The 21,685-nt window shown below is 42.4% G+C and overlaps 1 protein-coding gene across 3 annotated transcripts; it reads right to left on the bottom strand.

The window, feature by feature from the left end:
• Positions 1 to 52: 52 nt before the first annotated feature.
• Positions 53 to 17,277, bottom strand: abat (4-aminobutyrate aminotransferase). Of its 3 annotated transcripts, none has more exons than XM_020649592.3 (17): positions 17,120 to 17,277; positions 15,432 to 15,510; positions 10,498 to 10,631; positions 9,346 to 9,443; positions 8,931 to 8,960; positions 8,441 to 8,558; positions 8,163 to 8,212; positions 7,868 to 7,948; positions 7,679 to 7,771; positions 5,740 to 5,802; positions 5,596 to 5,659; positions 4,922 to 5,070; positions 4,528 to 4,665; positions 4,266 to 4,433; positions 3,184 to 3,330; positions 2,566 to 2,677; positions 53 to 2,203 (listed from the first exon to the last, which is right to left on the bottom strand). In XM_020649592.3, exons 3-17 carry the CDS (start codon positions 10,565 to 10,567, stop codon positions 2,082 to 2,084), a joined length of 1,503 nt encoding a protein of 500 aa, XP_020505248.1. In that variant the 5' UTR covers positions 10,568 to 10,631; positions 15,432 to 15,510; positions 17,120 to 17,277; the 3' UTR covers positions 53 to 2,081. The 3 variants fall into 3 exon arrangements, with proteins under 3 accessions (XP_020505248.1, XP_065821225.1, XP_065821226.1); XM_065965153.1 differs by lacking the exon at positions 17,120 to 17,277 and adding an exon at positions 16,932 to 17,005; XM_065965154.1 differs by lacking the exon at positions 15,432 to 15,510 and having other exon boundaries at positions 17,120 to 17,258.
• Positions 17,278 to 21,685: the final 4,408 nt, after the last annotated feature.

Here is a 21,685-nt window from a genome sequence, read left to right as displayed (position 1 = left end):
TATGTTTACCTGTGAGGAACGTTTTGATCAGGACAAACCAACAGTCTCTAAGTTAGTCAAACTGGATTAATTTATTGATCACAGTACAACAGTTAGAGCCATTAAAATAATTACATCAATAATCATCTATATGTCACAAGTGCAATAATTACTGTAGTTAACAGAGAGGATCATGGGAACTCTACATCAGGTAATACTGAGTGACGACAAACAGACAAACGGGCGCTGTTGTCCTCATCCTTCATGAACTGCTACCAAACAAAGCGTAAATATCAGAGTGGTTAAGAGAGAGACCCCTACACATGTTTTCATATTTACAACAGATTCATGTTCATGAGCTGCTACACTCGTCTAAAGGCGCCAGGAACATTCAACCAATCACAGAGCGCCAGAGTCAGAGCCATAAACATGTTTACTACATGTGCTGATGAGACTTGGTGTAAAGTGTTTGATGGACCTGTGCTTAAAGCTAAGCTAATTAGCTACAGTTAGCTAACATGCTACCATGGGGAACAGCGCTCAGTTTGTCTCCTTTTGTTTAAATAAAGAACAAAAGTCTGTTAATAAAACAGAAATATTATCTTATATATCTGATATGATGTTTAGTCTGACATTGTGCCCATAAACAAGCTAAGCTAACGTTAGCAGCAGCTCAGCTCACAGCCTCTCCCGATGTCTTCCTGAGTTTCAGAGAAACAAGGATGTTCAACATGAACGTGTTTCAGAGCCTGAGTATAACGCTGTTATCACACAGTCACCACCGGGGGGCGCTGACGTACAACAGTAAAGGTGAGACAGCGTTAACGAAGCCTCATAAACGCTGAGCTGTTGCTGTTGTTGTTTATCATCACATAACACGAGGTCTCCGTTTGGCAGCTCATAAATAAAAAGAAACGATAATCTGATGTCAACGAACTGACGGATGAATAATCACAGAAAGTGGATCTATAGAGCGTTAGCAGCTCTAAGCACAGGTTCATTGTGTGTGTGTGTGTGTGTGTGTGTGTATGTCTGTGTGTGTGTATGAGATATGAAGTGAATTTCTTTATGTTTGTGCTTCTTGTCTTTTGTCCTTTGGGGCCTCCGTAGCTGAAGAGTGAATATGGACATTATTGAACCAGCTGATATGAAGCTCTCTGTTCAGCCTGTTTTCAACATGTGATGGAGGCCGTATAAAAAGTCATGCAGGCACTACATCATCTAAGACTGTTTATGGTCCATCAAAGTTTCACATTTCTGGGCTAAAACATTTCAAGCTGAAGAGCAACAGAACAGTCAGAAGCAGAGCGAGGAGCTTTAATGACATGCAGGCTGGTTTCTTCAATACGACCACCAGAGGGCGCCACAGTCTGTCAGGGTTCAGCGTGTCTGAGGGTCATGTTGCTGATTCCTCCTGCTCACTGTCTGAACTGTTGCTTACATCTTTGTACAATTTAGACAGTGAGCAATTTTTAATAATTCAAAAGAAGAAATAAACCAATACGTGTGTCTGGGACTCTAATTGTTGTCGCTGTGGTAACGATGTCCTTTATTTCCACAGGTATCAAATCAAAGTTGAATATTGTGGTGACAGCCCTGATGCGCCCTGACAGAGTGTGTGTGTGTGTGTGTGTGTGTGTGTGTGTGTGTGTGTGTGTGTGTGTGTGTGTGTGTGTGTGTGTGTGTGTGTGTGTGTGTGTGTGTGTGTGTGTGTGTGTGTGTGTGTGTGTGGTTAATGAGAACACTTTATTTACATTAATATAATGTTAATGCTACCTGTCAGACAAACAGACTCACCTGTATCAACCGGCTGCTTCCAGCAATACATTGATTCTTTTCATCGAGCACAGGACCCAGAGTAATCTGTTTTCTGATTGGTTCTGTGGGTACAGGATGATCTTATGGAGCTAATGAGAGGATGAGGATGATTGGTCAGTTTTGAAGATGAATTGGTCGTTGACCTGTAAACAGAGCTGACAGGTGTGTAAATTAATGTGAGGATTGTGTTCATCATGACAGGATTCAATCAGTAGCAGGTAGGGTAAGTCTGAGTCCTTCAGGTCCCTCAGGTTCTTCAGGTCCATCAGGTCTTCAAGTTGGGTTTATTTGTGCTGAGCCAACACGTCGTTAAAGATGTTGAGGAACATGTGGACGTGGTACTCTTTGAAGACCAACGCAGGACGGAAACGGATTGACTGAGATCCACAGCCACCCAGGAGGACACCTGTCAATCGCAGGTACTGTTACTGTACACCTGTCATTCACAGGTACTGTTACTGTACACCTGTCAATCACAGGTACTGTTACTGTACATCTGTCATTCACAGGTACTGTTACTGTACACCTGTCATTCACAGGTACTGTTACTGTACACCTGTCAATCACAGGTACTGTTACTGTACATCTGTCATTCACAGGTACTGTTACTGTACACTTGTCAATCACAGGTACTGTTACTGTACACCTGTCAGTCACAGGTACTATCACTGTACACCTGTCAATCACAGGTAATGTTACTGTTACTGTACACCTGTCAGTCACAGGTAATAACTTCCACACAGACATGAATGAACAGATCCTTGGTACCTTTGTCTCTGGCCTTGTTGAGCAGGCTCGTGCGTGTGGCGTCGTCACAGATATCGATGGCACAGAAAGTCCCCTGTCCTCGAGCTCGGCTCAGCATGCCGGGGTACCGAGCCTGAGGACACACAGAACCACACACACACACACACACAGAACCAGACACACACAGATACACACACAGACACACACACACACACAGACACACACACACACACACACACACACACACACACACACACACACACACACACACACACACACACACACACACACACACACACACACACACACACACACACACACACACACACACACACACACACACACACACACACACACACACACACACACACACACACACACACACACACACACACACACACACACACACACACACACCACACACACACACACACACACACACACACACACACAAATGTAGGTCAGATTACACAGAGCAGAACACCCTGCAGTGAACTACACACAGTATGACACACTTACACACTGTCAGAGAGTACCTCTAGTGGTAGTGCTATGTTTATGTTAACTCAAATGTTTATGCTAATGCTATCCCTGATGTAAACGATAATGCTGATGCTAATGTTAATATGGTTGTCGTACCTGCAGCTCATACAGGCCGTTCAGCAGAGCCTTCCCTGAGCGGCACACCTCCTCCAAAAGGTTCTCTGTGCGGATCACGTTCAGGACTTCAGCCAGCATCAGGTTCTTTGAAGGATCCCCCATCCAGGTGTTAAAGATACGGTACGGCTGAAGAAGGGATCACAGGTAACAAACATCTGTAAACATCTGTCTGTCTGTCTCTCTACCTGTGTGTCTGTCTGCTGTCTGTCTGTCTGTCTGACTGTGTGTGTGTCTGTCTGTCTGTCTCTCTACCTGTCTGTCTGTCTGTCTCTCTGTCTGTCTGTCTGTGTGTGTGTGTGTGTGTGTGTCTGTCTGTCTGTCTGTCTGTCTGTCTCTCTACCTGTCTGTATGTCTACCTGTCTGTCTGTCTGTGTGTCTGTCTGTCTCTCTACCTGTGTGTGTGTCTGTATGTCTACCTGTCTGTCTCTCTACCTGTCTGTCTGTCTCTCTGCCTGTCTGTCTGTCTGTCTGTCTGTCTGTCTGTCTGTCTGTCTCTCTACCTGTCTGTCTGACTGACTGTCTCTGTCTGTCTCTCTACCTGTCTGTGTGTCTGTCTGTCTGACTGTTTGTCTGTCTGTCTGTCTGTCTGTCTGACTGACTGTGTGTCTGTCTACCTGTCTGTCTGTCTGTCTGACTGTGTGTCTGTCTGTCTGTCTCTCTACCTGTCTGTCTGTCTCTCTACCTGTCTCTCTGTCTGACTGTGTATCTGTCTGTCTGGCTGTCTGTGTCTCTGTGTGTCTCTCTACCTGTCTGTCTCTCTACCTGTATGTGTGTGTCTGTATGTCTACCTGTCTGTCTGACTGACTGTCTCTGTCTGTCTCTCTACCTGTCTGTGTGTCTGTCTGTCTGTCTGTCTGTCTGTCTGACTGTGTGTCTGTCTGTCTGGCTTTCTGTCTGTGTGTCTGTGTGTCTGTCTCTCTACCTGTCTCTCTGTCTGACTGTGTGTATGTCTGTCTGGCTTTCTGTCTGTGTGTCTGTGTGTCTGTGTGTCTGTATGTGTGTGTGTGTGTCTGTCTATCTGTCTGTCTGTCTGTCTGTCTCTCTACCTGTCTGTCTCTCACCTTGTCAGCCTGCAGTTCGTCCTTGTGGAAGTATCCTCCGGTCAGCATTTTCTTACTGAAGGCCACGATGTCTGCCGGGTCGTCCAATCCCCAGTGCTCATGAGCCCAGAACTTTCCCGTGGCCCCGCCCCCTGTCTGAACCTCGTCCACGTGGAACGCACAGCCGTGCTGGAAGAGGGAATGTGATTGGACAATCAGAAATCTGTTTTCATTCATTACTGCAGATAGGGAAATTATCTGTTGCCATAGTTACGACAGTTACCTTGCGTGCGATGTTGCGGAGGTTCCTGAAGAAGTCGGGGGAGGCGTGGTTATCTCCACCTTCAGCCTGGATCGGCTCAATTACGATCCCCGCCACCGGCTTCCCCTTCTGCCTCCACCTGACGATCAGATCCTCCACCTGTAGATTATAAATATACTGAGACTTCTCCACCTGTAGATTATAAATATACTGAGACTTCTCCACCTGTAGATTATAAATATACTGAAACTCCTCCACCTGTAGATTATAAATATACTGAGACTTCTCCACCTGTAGATTATAAATATACTGAGACTTCTCCACCTGTAGATTATAAATATACTGAAACTCCTCCACCTGTAGATTATAAATATACTGAAACTCCTCCACCTGACCATCTCACACACACACACACCTCCTCCAGGCAGCGCGCCTCCTCCTGAGCGTTCTCGCGGGTGAACTCCTCCAGAGGATACTGAAGGTGCGGGAACGGAGCAATCGGCCAATCAAACGACGGCAAGTCCAGTTTGTGGATGGGTTTAGAGTGTGTTGTTGATAGGCAACCTGAAACGATAAATAAAGATTGAGTGATTAATGTCTTTCAGTTTAGATCAGGGTTGTCCACAGTGCGACCCGCAGCCTATTTGGGGCCCTCGAGAGGATTTTTTGCGACGTCAATCGAAGAAGAATTGTTGTTTTCCTTTTTCATGTTAGTAAGGATGTAAAAACATTCCTAAAATAGAAAAATGTTCAGTACAAAGTATGTTTTTTTTTCTACAGGTTTGACTATTTCCCCTTTTTTTTAAACTATGAAAATCAACCTATGAAAAGTTTCTGTAAACAAGCGGACGGCCGTTTAACCATTTAATGACCCGAGTGAAACACAGAAAACAAAGAAAGGAACCACGTTACAGGTCTGAGAAAAAACAACAAATCAAGTAGAACCAAGAAAGCAAAGTCTTTGATTTCATTTTCTCAAAGGGTTTCTACAAAGCTTTACTGTTTGATTACATGATTTTGAATATTTAAAAAAACAAATGGATGATGGATCATAATATTAATAATAAATGTGACAGTGGTCATACACACCCATCGTCCGGCCATGGAATCCGCCCATGAAGGATAAAATACTGAGTTCAGGACATCCTGGAGACTGAAACACAGAGACATGACATCACTTCCTGTTTCATCACACAGATCTTTCATGGTGATGATTGTGAACGTGTGTGTCACCTGGTTTATCATACAGCTGCTGAGCTCTTCTTCAGACGGCGCGTTGGGTCCTCGCTCTTTATTCTGCACCACAAAACAAATCATGACATCACACAGTGTACCGGCCAATCACACGACAGAGAAGCCGTACATCTTATCAGTGTTTAAACTGTCTTTAAAGAAACCTCCTCACTTAGAGTGTCTTAGTGTTCTGCTGCTTTCAGGGACCGGCGTCCCAAACCAGGTCTAGACTCTGTTAGAACACTCCAGCTGGTCTGGTCTCGGTCTCGGTCTCATCCATCTGAACTTACGCAGTGAGAGCTGACACTCATACGATACATATCAACAGATGAAACTTGGTTGAGTAAATCTGTTTTAAATATTAGTATCCATGGTTATATTATATTTAGGACTGATCAACCCAAAAGGGGAGGGGCTATTTCAGTTTATATAAAAAGCAAGTTTCATGTAAACGTGAGAGAGGAAGCAGTTTGTTGTCTCTAAATCTCTGAACCCTGAAGCAGCTTTTAATGGAACTGAAGTTTAATGATATTTTCATTATGGGAGATTTCAGGTGTTTCAACTGGAACTGGTTAAAACCAGTATCTGATGATTTTAAAGCTTATTGTGACTCACTAACCCTCTTTCAAATTGTCGATAGCCCCACTACACCCAAACCTAAATATCCAGAAAAATCATCTCTAATAGATTTTATTCTAACAAACACTCCTCCTCTAACCCTACACAACAGCTTCTGTTTTTCAAAATGACATCAGTGACCATTGTGTTATTGCCTCAGTGAGAAATACGAAAGTCCCCAAAACCAAGCCACGCACCATCATGAAGCATGAAACATGAAACACTTTAATGAACAAGGGTTTTTTTCATGTGGAATGTGCTTGGAAACTATTTAAAGGGTAACTAAACCCCATATTTTCAGTTGTACTGCTCTACCCTGGAATTTAAAAAAATGCATTTACAATGTCAATGTATCAACTTCGAGAAGGAAGGGGGCGGCGGGGTAAACTCGCCCACTCACTCCTACATGCCGTTATCAGCCGCAACATGATACAATGTTTGCCCCACACACACAAATACACACATACACTTGACTCTCCACAGTTCGCCGAGTCGGGTGACGAGGCTTTAATAGGTTTGGTGACGTAGTAATTTATTCCTACTTAGCACTGTACTCCACACAGCTGTTAGAATTTTTCAAACAGAAGGGCAGACACTATGCACATTTCTAACACACTATTTCAAATTTCAATACTTTGTACTCAAATGTCGAGATTGGGACTTGGATTGATCCATAACACTACTTAATACTCAAATACAGAGGTTTATAGTTGAAAAAAGTGGTTTTAGGGTTTAGTTACTCTTAAATGATGGTTTTAAAACAATGTTAACAAGCATGCTCCCCTCAGAAAGTCCAGAGTTAAAGGTTGAAATAATGTATGGTTCACTCCAGATTACAGCATGGGGGATCAGGTCTGGATTCAGACCGGCTCACAATGCTCTCACGGTTACAATTAGCAAAGACAAAGCTGATCATTTCCTCTCAGAAACATCAACAATCCCCTGACATTCTGGAAGACAATTAAATCCCTGGCTGGAAATAAAAATGGGATGGAGCTTCCTCCATTGTTAAGGACTCACTTAAAGTCACTGATGAGTCCAGAATGCTTTTAATGAACATCTCATAACCTCTGGAAGTGATCATTACACCTTTTGACCCTGAAGCTCGTACTGAACCGTGTTCTAGAATCAGCTGCAGGATACTTTAGGGTGGCTGGTTTGGAGGCGGGGCTATCTGACTGATCGCCTTGTTGTTGATGAATGTTTCTTTATATATGCGTTTTATGTCTGAACATCGTCTCAGTCAGGACGCTCAATCACACTTTGTCCTGGTTTAACAAAATGTAAGGTGAGCCAGGTGAGCCAGGTGAGGTTAACTCACCCTGTACCAGATGAACATGGCTTTGTAGGCGTTCTCATTGGCGCACGAGCCGCACGCCATCGTCTGAACACGGGTTATCCCGCTGGGCGCCACCTTACCACAAAAAGACACAAAACATCATCAATCAGCGTTATTTTTAATGTTACAACTGTGTGTGTGTGCATGCGTGCTTGTGTGTGTGTTACTGACTGAGAGCAGAGTCTCTGTGATTTTATCTGCAAAGTTCTCCGGTGGCAGGATCCCAAGAGCGGGACGGTTCACCAGCGTGCTCTGAAAAACACACACACACACACACACACACACACACACACACACACACACACACACACACACACACACACACACACACACACACACACACACACACACACACACACACACACACACGGTTAATTTACTCAACACCTGTAGCTGTGAACTATAGGTGGAGCTGTGAACTACACCTGTAGTTCTGACCTCATTAAATCAGTTAAAAGTGATTTACCAGGTTGTTGGGGTTGGACATCAGTTTGAGCAGATCAGGGTGATTATAACCTGAAAGACAGACAGACAGGCAGACAGACAGGCAGCCAGACAGACAGACAGACAGACAAACAGACAGACAGGTAGCTGTTATTTAAACTTGTTGATTTTAAATGTCTAATCATAAACATGAGCACCATCTTGTAGAACTTAAAGTATAAAGTGATAGAAAGTGAGAGGGAGGTTTTGACTGGCTGAGCTGTGTGTGTGTGTGCGTGTGTGTGTGTGTGTGTAACTGACCAATGGGGATGGAGGAGATCTGTGTGTAAAGGTCCAGCATGCGGTTTCCGTCCACGTCCACCAGGTAGTTCCCCCGACTCTCCTCATAGTTACAGAAGAAGTTTATGGCCCCCACGTTCTGATGGCACACACTTTAGATATTTATCATCATCATCACAACAACAACAACATCCTATATAATAACTATGAATACATGTTCAGATTAACACAACAGCTTCATTAAAAGAATAAGTCAGAGTGACTGCATGAAGACATCACTGCTGCACACACAGACACACACACACAGACACACACACACACACACACACACACACACACAGTTCAGTGCTTCTGGTTTGTGCAACAATTTGTGCTCCAGGGTTTATTAAACTAGTTCACTGAGTTAACACAATTACAGATCCATCTGTTACACACACACGCACACACACACACGCACACACACGCACGCAAACATATGCACGCACACACGCACACGCACTCAGGCTCTCACCTGGATTTCTCCCAGCTGTTTGGTCAGCTCCTGCAGGTGAAGAGAAATTAACTTTATTAATCAACAGGAACAAAAACATTTTTAAATGAACTTATTGCTGTTTCTCATAAAAAGATACACACACACACACACACACTGGTTCCTCATGCTGCACATTACAGCAACAAACTGTCTTGTTTTTCAGGTGTTATAAAATGTGAGCTGTAACAATCTGGATCACCAGCAGGGAGCAGTGAGATCAAACAGACTTTGCACTGAAGCTCCAGCTGGTGGGACAGGAAGTGAGCCACAGAAGGGTACACACTGTCAACAAATACACACTCTGTTATATCAATAAATGTTTTATAAAAACTTTCATCTGACAGATTTATTTACAAACCACAGAGAAATAAAAATACTTTTGGGTGTGTCTTACCTGTGTTCTGGGTCCAGGTACGGTGGTTTTCATGGAGGGTCCACTGTAGTCGTAGTCCTGATCAGTCTTTGGAGCTGCTTTACTGGCATACCTGCAGGCTACACACACACACACACACACACACACACACACACACACACACACACACACACACACACACACACACACACACACACACACACACACACACACACACACACACACACACACACACACACACACACACACACACACACACACACACACACACACACACACACACACACACACACACACACACACACACACACACACACACACACACACACACACACACACACACACACACACACACACGGGCATAAATAATAATAATCTGTGTGTCAAAGTTTGCAGTTCTCTGGTCGTGCAGACCAGAGAACTGGACATGTCGTGCAGCCTTGAACTCTGGATTGATCATGTTTGCTGTTCAGATAGATCAGATAGATCAGGGCTCATAAAGGTTGAATATTAACTCATGAAGTTCAAACAGGTAATAACCTCCACAGATTGAACCAGAGCAGTCACACACACATGCTGAATGTAATAACGTTTCAAACAAACTGCTCTGTAGATTAGTTAGTTTCTACACCTCTGACTCTTCTTCTCACAGGTGAGCTAAAGTTTGTTTTCCACTAAAACAGCTTTAAATGTGAATTACATTTTTACATTTCTTTATTTATATTATATATTTATATTTTTAACCACTGGTTTGATCATTTATGACCCAAAGGTGTCTCTGTTCACTTATGGTGTCCCTCAGGGATCAATCTTAGGGCCACTTCTCTTCTCATTTAATGTTTTTCTCCACACTTCAGTTATCTTTATTGATCTTTGTGTTCAGGTGTGTTCAGGTGTGAAAGTGAAGTAGTAACCATGACCAAGCTCATTGATGATTGACAGGCGAGACGGCCTTTGAGACTTCACCTCCTGCTGGAGGTCGGAACAAAGATGACCCTCATAATGTTTTTAAAAGGTCTGACATGTTGGTATGTTCCAGAGTGACTGAGCAGCATTTTGTGTGTAAGTGGAGAGAGAGTGAGGAGAGAATGGGCCGGAGGGCTGAGTCTCTATAACTCGTCTCACAAGGTCATTAAAGGTCATTAGAGCAAAAGGAAGAGAAGCTTCATTTACCTGGAGCGCTGAGCCTCACGTTCCTGTGCAGAGAGAGAGCCAAGTGACGGCGGATCAGACCGGACGCCATGATGCAGAGTCAGAGAGAGAGAGAGAGAGAGAGAGAGAGAGAGCAGCTGCCCTCAGGGTCTCACCTACAGAGAGAGGGGGGCACAGTTAATAAGCTGAGTGCTGGACAAACATTCAAAAAACACATTTACACTGTTTTTGAAACGTCCTCTAACTTTCAGAGTGAGCTGAGAGGGGAGCGTCTCCTCACAGCCCCTCCCTCTTTTCCATATGTGGTCACATGTTTAGAAAACAAATGCTGGACTTTGAGATAGCGCAGGATGAAGACACACCTGCGAGGGAGAAGATCTCTGAACAGGAATACTGAGAATTTAAAGATCTTTTAGAGTCTGAAGTGGGTTAGGGGTTAGACTCTAAAGATCTTTTAGAGTCTGAAGTGGGTTAGGGGTTAGACTGTAACGATCTTTTAGAGTCTGACTGCTCCAATAGAAAACAAAAAAAGAAGATCAGACATTATTAATCGTCCTCAGAGAGTGAGAGGAGAATAAAGTAAACCAGGCTGTGACAACAAACTAAAGCATCGTTTTTATACATGAATGAATATGAACGCTGTAATGTAAGAGATAGTCCCGCCCCTCAGCGTGTCTCTGATTGTGAGTTTAGTAGTGTGCATGTTTGTGTGTGTGTTGTTGTTGACAGGTTTTGTGAAAGAATAAATGAGCTGTCTGCTCTTATGTAAGTCAGGCAGCAGGAACAGGAACGCTCCAGATATCTGCTCTCACACAGAGGCATGCAGTCGGTTTCTTGGCAACAGCTCTAACTGGATGAAACTGGTCTAGAGAGTGAGAGTTACACAAGACTGCATCTTCATATGGCCTGGAGGAGGGGGAGGAGGAGGGGGAGGAGGAGGGAGATTTCTTTGTGTGCGGGGGTCTCTGTGAGGGGGAAAGGAGGGGGTCTTGAAGAGATGCAGGTCAGCTGGAGGGACTGGGTGAATCTGGATGTTCTAGAATGATTTACGGAGTAAGGGGTGTCGAAGCGTTTGATACTTTGAGAAACGGCGTGTTCTGAAACGATATCATCTGTGTGATTTCAACGAGTAACAGTATCAAACGTAGCTGAGATAACATCTGTTTGATCAGACCCAGTGAACATCAATTCCCTCACAACGGTGACTGAAGTGTTCATTAAAGATGATTCATTATAAAACGTTACAGGAAGTGGACTCTTATTGGTGTGGCCCCTGGTCTCAGCTGTGATTCAGAAACCTCTTTAGACAGCAGTCAGTCGCTGATACCTCGCCCAGAAATGGGAGACAGGGGCACCTTTCTGGAGCCAGACCTGGGGGGGAGCTCAACGCCGAGTGTCTGGTGGGCGGGCTTTCCTCCATGGGATCCGGTCAGTTTCAACAAGTTCTTTAAGAAAAACATGGAGCCACCATCCTGTGGGCCCACCACCTGCAGTTAAGGCATGGGGGTCAGGTGTAAACTGGGCAGCAGGTGTAGGCAGTGGTATTCTTGGAGTTTCTAGGTGGGGTCCTGGAAGGGGTTCTGCTGGGGACGCTATAGTACTACTGGGGGACCTCAAACATCTTGTGGGCAACGATGGAGACACCTGAATGGAGGTGACAGGGAGGAACGGCCTACCCTATCTGAACCCAAGTGGTGCTTTGTTATTGGCCAAAAACAAAGACCAGCAAAGGGATTTCCATGAGTCCAATTGGAGTGGTCCATGTTCAAAGCCTCCATTGTGGAAGCGGCTACTAGGAGGAGTCAGAGGCCCCAGGGGAAGCCTCTCCGAGAGGTCACTGAACAGGGTGTCAGGTCTGGATGACACTCTCATGCTGGAGGTTCTGGACTTTGTTGGGCTGTCGTGGATGACACGCCTCTTCAGTGTTGTGTGGAAGTCCAGGAGAGGTCAAAGGTCACACTGTCAAAACTGTTCCTGTCTGGGGTCAAAGGTCACTGTCAAACTGTTCCTGTCTGGGGTCAAAGGTCATTGTCAAACTGTGAGTTTTTTCACTCTGAGAAAATGATCTCAGAACTGAGTTAACATTCAGCTGACATCTCCATCCATCCTGTCACCATGGCAACACAAGGAACTCAAAGTACTGAGACAAAGCTGTGTGTGTGTGTGTGTGTGTAGCCTGGTTTAAACAGAAGAATGTTCTAAAGTCTGAGCTCACTGAACTCAGCCTTCAGCCTGATTCTAACCACAAACAGAAAATAAACACAATAATATATAAAACATGTTCAGGTGTTTACCTGCAGACTAACATGTTCAGGTGTTTACCTGCAGACTTTACCATGTTCAGGTGTTTACCTGCAGACTAACATGTTCAGGTGTTTACCTGTAGACTAACATGTTCAGGTGTTTACCTGCAGACTAACATGTTCAGGTGTTTACCTGTAGACTAACATGTTCAGGTGTTTACCTGCAGACTAACATGTTCAGGTGTTTACCTGCAGACTTTAACATGTTCAGGTGTTTACCTGTAGACTTTAACATGTTCAGGTGTTTACCTGTAGACTTTAACATGTTCAGGTGTTTACCTGTAGACTTTAACATGTTCAGGTGTTTACCTGTAGACTTTAACATGTTCAGGTGTTTACCTGCAGACTTTAACATGTTCGGGTGTTTACCTGTAGACTAACATGTTCAGGTGTTTACCTGCAGACTTTAACCTGTTTAGGTGTTTACCTGACTCTCTTTAACTGCAGCCTTGTTCAGGTGTGTCTGAGGTGTAAACAGTCAGAATAAAGCGTGCTGTCCTGCCCTCCTCTGACCTCATTGATAAAAAGAGTTGTGTAACTCTTGTGTGTTTTATGTTATTGACCTGCGAGCCTGCTCTGATACGGACGGTCAGCAGAGTTCGATCGACTCTCACACAGAAAGAACTCTCTGCGAATCCTCCACCATTAGTTCATCAGAGTCTCAGGCTGACTATTGAGCACAAGGATCATTCCATTCAGATATATGGGGGTGTTCAATGTGTATTATGGTTATAAATATACATTTATAATATAAATTACACCATCCATCTTCTTCAGCTTTTCCGAGGTTGGGAGGCAGCAGGCGCAGTAAGTCTTCCCAGACTTCCCTCTCCCCAGCAGCGTTTTCCTCCTGGGGGATTCCATGTCCAGAAAACCTTCAAAGGAAGGCGACCAGGAGGCATGAACCACCTCAACTGGCTCCTTTCAATGCAAAGGAGTAGCGGTTCTACTCCAGCTCAGCCCAGACACGGTCACTGCCCATAGCTAACCTTAGCCCTACTTTCAGTTACTGAGCAATCAGATGGTTTACCTTTTTGGAAGCCATCCAAAAGTCCTTCTCCATAGCCTTCCCGAATCCTCCCACACCCAGGTTTTTGCTTTACGCAACAACTGAAGCCACAACCCTCCGAGCCACCTGATACCTGTCAGCTGCTTCCAGAGACCCCTGGGCTAACCAAACCCCAACAGCTTCCTTCTTCCGCCTGACGGCTTCCTTCACAACTGGTGTTCACCAGTGGGTTCTTAGGTTGCCACCACGACAGACACAACGATGGTCTTTTTTTTTTTTCTTTTTCAAGATTTATTTTTGGGCTTTTGTGCCTTTAATGGAGAGATTGGACAGTGGATATAAGTGGAAATCAAAGAGAGAGAGAGAGGGGATTGACATGCGGGAAAGGAGCCACAGGCTGGATTCTAACCCGGGCCGCCTGCGTTGAGGAGTACAGCCTCCGTACATTGGGCGCGCGCACTAACCACTGCGCCACCAGCACCCCACCGATGGTCTTCTGACTGCAACTCCAAGCAGCCGCTTCCACAATGGAGGCTTTGAACATGGACCACTCGGACTCCATGCCCCCAACCTCAACCATCTGAACTGCATATGCACACCCAACAATCAATCTGAAGTCTCAGAGAGGTGACCCTCTCATTCACCAGGGAAAACCCAACACAGAGGCGCTCAGTTATTAACGTGTAATATGGTTATAAATGTTTAATATGGTTATAAATGTGTAAAATAGTTATAAATGTGTAATATGGTTATAAATGTGTAATATGGTTATAAATATGGTTATAAATGTGTAATATGGTTATAAATATGGTTATAAATGTGTAATATGGTTCTAAATATGTTATAAATGTGTAATATAGTTATAAATGTGTAATATGGTTATAAATGTGTAATATGGTTATAAATATGGTTATAAATGTGTAATATGGTTATAAATATGGTTATAAATGTGTAATATGGTTCTAAATATGTTATAAATGTGTAATATAGTTATAAATGTGTAATATGGTTATAAATGTGTAATATAGTTATAAATGTGTAATATGGTTCTAAATGTGTAATATAGTTATAAATGTGTAATATAGTTATAGATATGTTATAAATGTGTAATATAGTTATAAATATGTTATAAATGTGTAATATGGTTCTAAATATGTTATAAATGTGTAATATAGTTATAAATGTGTAATATGGTTATAAATGTGTAATATGGTTATAAATATGTTATAAATGTGTAATATAGTTATAAATGTGTAATATGGTTATAAATGTGTAATATAGTTATAAATGTGTAATATAGTTATAAATATGTTATAAATGTGTAATATGGTTATAAATGTGTAATATAGTTATAAATATGTTATAAATGTGTAATATGGTTATAAATGTGTAATATAGTTATAAATATGTTATAAATGTGTAATATAGTTATAAATATGTTATAAATGTGTAATATAGTTATAAATATGTTATAAATGTGTAATATGGTTATAAATGTGTAATAGGTTATAAATGTGTAATATAGTTATAAATGTGTAATATGGTTATTCTGAGCACAGTAGGAAGTCATGTTGTTGTTTACCTTTGTGTCAGCTGTGACTGTGTTTAGAAAAGACAGAGTAACAGGTTTTACATATATTTACCTGTATGATGTCACAAGTTTAATCAAAAGATGGCTAAAGATGAAACGAGCACACGTTGTGTAAGGATGGTCACAGCGCTCTGAAACACAGACGACAAACATGATTAAAGATGTTTCATTCTATGGATCCTTTGTTTCACTGTGAAGCATGGATACAACAAGGGAAGCAAATACATATTTATTGTTGACCGAAATACAAAGTGTTTGAGCTGCACTGACACAAACAGATCACTGAGCACCTGTCTGAGTCACCTGAGAACTCTCCCCCCCTGATCTGATGCCGCCAGATAGTTTGTTGTTGCTGTGAGGTATCCAGGAAGTAGCTCTATAACCACGTGTTGAAAGGGGTACAGCGCCACATAGCTTTCTGTTAGAGTAACACATCTGTATCTGTCTTTATCATCATGTTAACATACTAACTGCTTATCAGAGTGTTTTATTTTGAAGGCCAGGGTTTTATTTTGAAGCCCCCCCCCCCCCACAACACAAACCTGTCAAATGTTGTGATGAAATAAAGTTTGGGATGCAGATAAAAAAACGTCCTCCTCCTGCTGCTCCCATTGGTTCTTCATAAAACAAAATACTCTCTTCTGTGTGTGTGTTGATGAGGGCTAAGTAAGTTCTCTTTGATGTTAATGAGAACTCAAGTGACTCTCTCTCTCTCTCTCCCCTCCCACCCCCCCTTTCTCTCTCCCCTCCCACCCCCCTCTTTCTCCCTCTCTCTCTCTCCCCTCCCACCCCCCCTTTCTCTCTCCCCTCCCACCCCCATCTCCCCCCCTTTGCAGACTGGAACTAACTGGTGTTTTACCTCCTGTCAGATACATTTCTTATAAAAACAACAATTTTTTTAGGAGAATAAAAACATTCAGATTATTTCAATACAATATTAAATTAATTATAAATGATAATTCATCATTTATAAATAATCACATAATATTTTATTGAGTTCAGTAACAGTCATGTTACTGATCTCTGTCACACTTCATCTTTTTAAGATCCAACATATACTTTCATTCAATCATTAAAAACTGATGGATCCATCGGTGAGTTTAGTAACACCTCGCTGCAGCCTGGTATGTAACAGTCTGCAGCAGGATTTGAAGTTAAACATTTAAATAAACACTTTTAGAAGTGATTAAAAACAGATTGATGGATTGATGAATCGTTACATGCATAGATGGATCCATCGGTGAGTTTAGTAACACCTCACTGCAGCCTGGTATGTAACAGTCTGCAGCAGGATTTGAAGTTAAACATTTAAATAAACACTTTTAGAAGTGATTAAAAACAGATCGATGGATTGATGAATCGTTACAAGCATAGATGGATCCATCGGTGAGTTTAGTAACACCTCGCTGCAGCCTGGTATATAACAGTCTGCAGGATCGAGCTCAATGTTTGGTCGGTGTTTCTGCTCTTTGAAGGTTCCGGCTCGGACCGGTTCTGAGCAGCTCTAACCTGTCAGCTTATCAATCATGTTATTGATCAGGTGGTCCGATACCTGATCAGCTGATTGCAGGTAATGTTCGGGGTCGTTTTGGTCGCATAAACATCCCGCTCCAGCTGCAGACACTCACACTCACACACACACACACACACACACATACACACACACGGAGAGTAGCGGAGCCTCAGGGAGCTCAGCCGGTGAATCACGGCGAGTCAGCGGACAGTCAGAGGATCACTTACCGACAGAGGACCGGAGTCTGCAGCTGGTTCGATCCCCGCGGCTCAGAGGGAAATCAGACAGGCTGAGAGACACATAGGGACTGAGACAGCACACACACAAACACTCACATACACACACACACACAGGCTTGGTTTTACTGAGGCGGGGGAGGGGCGGGGCTTATTCTCTCTGTTTTTCCCTCTCTCTCTCTCTCTCTTTCTCTCTCTCTCTCTCTTTTTTAACAAACCTTTATTTATATCCAGCTCAGTGTTCACGTGCAAACGATATGAAGCTAAAACATTAGTCATCTTAAATAAATATATATTTATTATTATTATCATATAATAAATATCTAAATATATCAGAGATGATTTAACATCCATTCAGTTCTTGAGTTGATTTCATTGTTTAGTTTTATTTTGTCGTTTATTTCTTCGGCTTCCTGTTTATGTTTCTGATGATCATCATGAGTTCAGTGTTTCCTATTTTATCTTGTAGTTTATTTCCCTCTTTGTCGTGTTTAGTGTTTCTTCCTGCCCCTTCACCTGTCTCTTTAGTCTCACCTGTGTCTCTTTAGTCTCACCTGTGTCTTTAGTCTCACTCACTCTGTCTGTGTGTGTGTGTGTGTGTGTGTGTGTGTGTGTGTGTGTGTGTGTGTGTGTGTGTGTGTGTGTGACTGTGTGTGTTTCTGTAAAGTTACAGGAAGGTCAGATGTAAATGTGAGAATGAAACAACACGCACACATTATTTGCATTGATTTGAATATTTTAATGTTTTGAGATCTCCGGTCCCCTTAAAGGGACAGGCCTCCGTTTCTCTTAAAGGGACAGGCCTCCGTTTCTCTTAAAGGGACAGGCCTCAGGTCCTCTTAAAGGGACAGGCCTCCGTTCCTCTTTAAGGGACAGACCTCCGGACTGTGTGTGACTGTGTGTGTCTTTGTGTCTTTGTGTGACTGTGTGTGTGTGTTTGTGTCTGTGTGTGACTGTGTGTGTGTGTGTGTGAGGAGGGAGACTTTATGCTCAACGTTTTGGTAACACTTTATAATAACATCATGTATAATAAAATGATAATATAATATATAATATAATGTAATTTAAAGAATCAGTATGTCTGACACACTGTGTGTGTTTGTGTGTGTGTAATATAATATATAATATAAGTATAATATAATGTAATTTAAAGAAGCAGTATGTCTGACACACTGTGTGTGTTTGTGTGTGTGTAATATAATATATAATATAAGTATAATATAATTTAATTTAAAGAAGCAGTATGTCTGACACATTTTTATAAAGGTCCTCTATTTTTTGCACTCCTTTGTTTGCCCATATTCTGAGACCTCCATCTGCTCTCCCTGAAATATATATTACCCCAGATCGGGGGGAAACGAGAGATGGCGGGGGTATCTTTGATGTGCTGGTGCGCTCTATACCATATGACAACAGTCTTTTTTAGAAATGGATTATCAGTTGTTCTTTTCATGTTCTTTAGATCTGGTCCCCTTAAAGGGACAGGCCTCCAAAATATAACTTTATTGATGTTTGTTGGAATAATCTCCTCTGAGAAATAAAACTGAGCAGACCAATAAAGGGTTATGTGCTGCCTTTATTTTGAAGTCAGTAATTTGAATTAAGTTAAAAATGTTAGTCAATAAAAGTGGTCATAAAAAGTTATATTTAAAAGATTAAAAACATTTCATTTTTACATTAGTTCATGGTTTATACTGCCATCTATTGGTCATTGTAGGTAGTTAGTTCATTAAGTCACATGCTGCAGTGAAGCAGTCAGAAGGACAGAGAGAGACAGAGGATGCATGTTGCTGCTACGCTTCTGCCTTGGAGACCATTTGTCTGTAAGTTTTATGTTCAGTTCATTATAAAAATGTCGAGATATTAACACGAAATTCAAGTCAGAAACTTTTAGTTGTTTTTGTCTTTCATGTGCTCTTAGCTAATGCTAAATGTAGTATCTAACTGTTTTCCTCATGGTTATGATAGCATGTAGCTTTGTGTTGAAATAACATTTTTATGCATTTCTGTGCTTGCTTGAATTTAGATAGCAATGCTTATACTTTGTAAATGTATACTTGTTATCTGTACTGAAATATTGTTATTCCCTTTGTAATATTGCAGTTTTACAAAAACAAAACAAAAAGAAAGGAACTCAAGTAAAATCAAGAAAAGACAAGCCTTGTGTTTTTATTGGAGGACTTTTGTTTGAGTGTTATCTGGCTGTCAAATCCTGTACATTGGAACGTGCAGAAAGGGCAGTACAGTAAAAAGACAATACTACAGCGGGCTTAAGCATTCGAAAACAATACTCAGCAAACATGAGTCTACGCTCTGGACGGAATTACAGTAAGGATAACACCACTGTGCTACAAAATGAAGCTAGCGGACAGCAACAAACATTAAATCAGCCAAAGCTCGATCAAACATTTGATGCAAAGTCACAGTTATCTAGAGCAACAACAAGAACCTCTCAGCGTTCATCATCAACAGTCTCTTCAGCTACGAAAGCCTATGCCAAGGCAAAAGCTGCAAAGGCTCAACTTGCATACGCTGAAAAAGAAGCTAACATGATGAAACAGAGACTGCAAAACATCAGCCACACTTACAGTCAGTTGCTAACAAGATTCAACCTGTAGACGAAGATGCTCCGATCCTCCTTCTCTTAGGACACAGACACATTTAGACACATTCTTCGGGTGTATAAGGTTCGAGAGCAGATCAACGGGAGAAGTGTGCTTGGGGACAGTTCACAAACCATCAGAGGTCAATGTTTACAAAACAAACATACTGTACAACGGTCGGACATCCTTTTTCAAGCCATGTCCTCAAAGTATCTACATTAAGGAAAACTACAGCGAAATGAAACAGGGTCATGAAACAGGGTCATCCTGCATCTGATGTGAAAGCAAGTCTCAGCTTGACAACTGACAACCTAGGAGGTTCGGTTTTTGAAAGGTCCAAGAATGATGATACTCTTGCACTCTCCATAGATGATAAAGATTTTCTGGCCATTATGGATGCAGAAGTCGACCAGGATAAAGGTAACAGCTGGGTGGCGCCTCTGCCATTTCGCTCTCCAAGACGACGCCTGCCGAGCAATAAAGAGCAAGCTTTTAAACGTCTCTGTTCTCTACGGAGAACTCTGGAGAAAAAGCCAGAAATGAAAGATCACTATGTCAAGTTCATGCAAAAGATGCTAGACAACGATCAAGCTGAGCCTGCTCCACCTTTAGACAAAGGTAAAGAACATTGGTATCTGCCAACATTTGGGGTTTACGACCCTCAGAAGCTTGGTGAAATAAGGATTGTGTTTGATTCAAGCCCTGAATGTGATGGAACTTCTCTCAGTGATGTCTTGCTTAGCGGACCTGACTTGAACAACACCTTGTTAGGGGTCCTTTTGCGGTTTCGGAAAGAACCTGTAGCCCTTATAGCAGATGTGCAGCAAATGTTCTATTGCTTTATTGTACGAGAAGACCACAGGGATTATCTGCAATATCTCTGGTATGAGGACAATGACATCACCAAGAATGTGGTTGAATACAGGATGAAGGTCCCCGTATTTGGAAACAGCCCTTCGCCTGCTGTGTCTATCTACTGCATGAGACGCGCAGCTCAAAATGATGAACAGGAACATGGTTCTGATGCAAGAAAGTTTGTTCAAAGACAGTTTTATGTAGATGACGGTCTTACATCAGTGGCAACTCCTGAAGAGGCAATAGATCTCTTCACACGAACAAGAGAGGTGTTGGCAGAATCCAACATAGCAATAAGTAAGGTCTTTTACCTGCTTTTTGTAACATAACAATAAGTAAGGTCTTTTTACTTGCTCTTTTGTAATGTTAACAGACAAAGAGTAAGGTCTTTTACCTGCTTTTTGTAAAGTGTCTTGAGATAACACTTGTTATGAGTTGACGCTATACAAATAAAATTGAATTCAAATTGAATTGAACTTAGGGCCTGCACAAAGTGGCATCAAACAACAGTCAGGTAATGGAAGCCTTCCCGGCAGAAGACCGTGCAAAGGATCTAAAGGACCTGGACCTTGGAGTGGATCCTCTTCCTCTTCAGAGGAGTCTATGGCTCTCCTGGAACTTAGAAAAAGACAGGTTTACTTACGTTGTGTCCCGCAAAGAGAAACCTTTCACAAGAAGAGGTGTGTTGTCAACAGTCAACAGTTTGTATGACCCCTTGGGCTTTGTTGCGCTCATAACAATGCAAGGGAAGTCACTAGTGCGAGAGTTGTCATCTGAACAGAGTGAATGGGATGCTCCTCTCCATCCAAAAAAGGAAATTGAATGGAACAAATGGAAAGATTCTTTGGAGGCTCTTGAAGACTTGCCTTTACAGAGGTGTTACATTCCAGTTTCACTGTCTTCTACTCAGAAAGGAACTCTGCATCTTTTCAGATGCTTCGACAGTAGCCATAGGACCTGTGGCATATTTGAGAGCTGCAGACAATGAGGGACAATACCATGTTGGATTCGTCATGGGGAAGTCAAAACTGGCCCCTCGTCCTGCCCACACAGTTCCACATCTTGAACTCTGTGCAGCTGTGCTAGCTGTTGAACTTTA

Source organism: Labrus bergylta, chromosome 16 (genome assembly GCF_963930695.1).
Source record: "Labrus bergylta chromosome 16, fLabBer1.1, whole genome shotgun sequence".
Classification (NCBI taxonomy): domain Eukaryota; kingdom Metazoa; phylum Chordata; class Actinopteri; order Labriformes; family Labridae; genus Labrus; species Labrus bergylta.
Note: the sequence above shows the minus strand (reverse complement) of the source record. Positions and strands in the feature narration are given on the sequence as shown.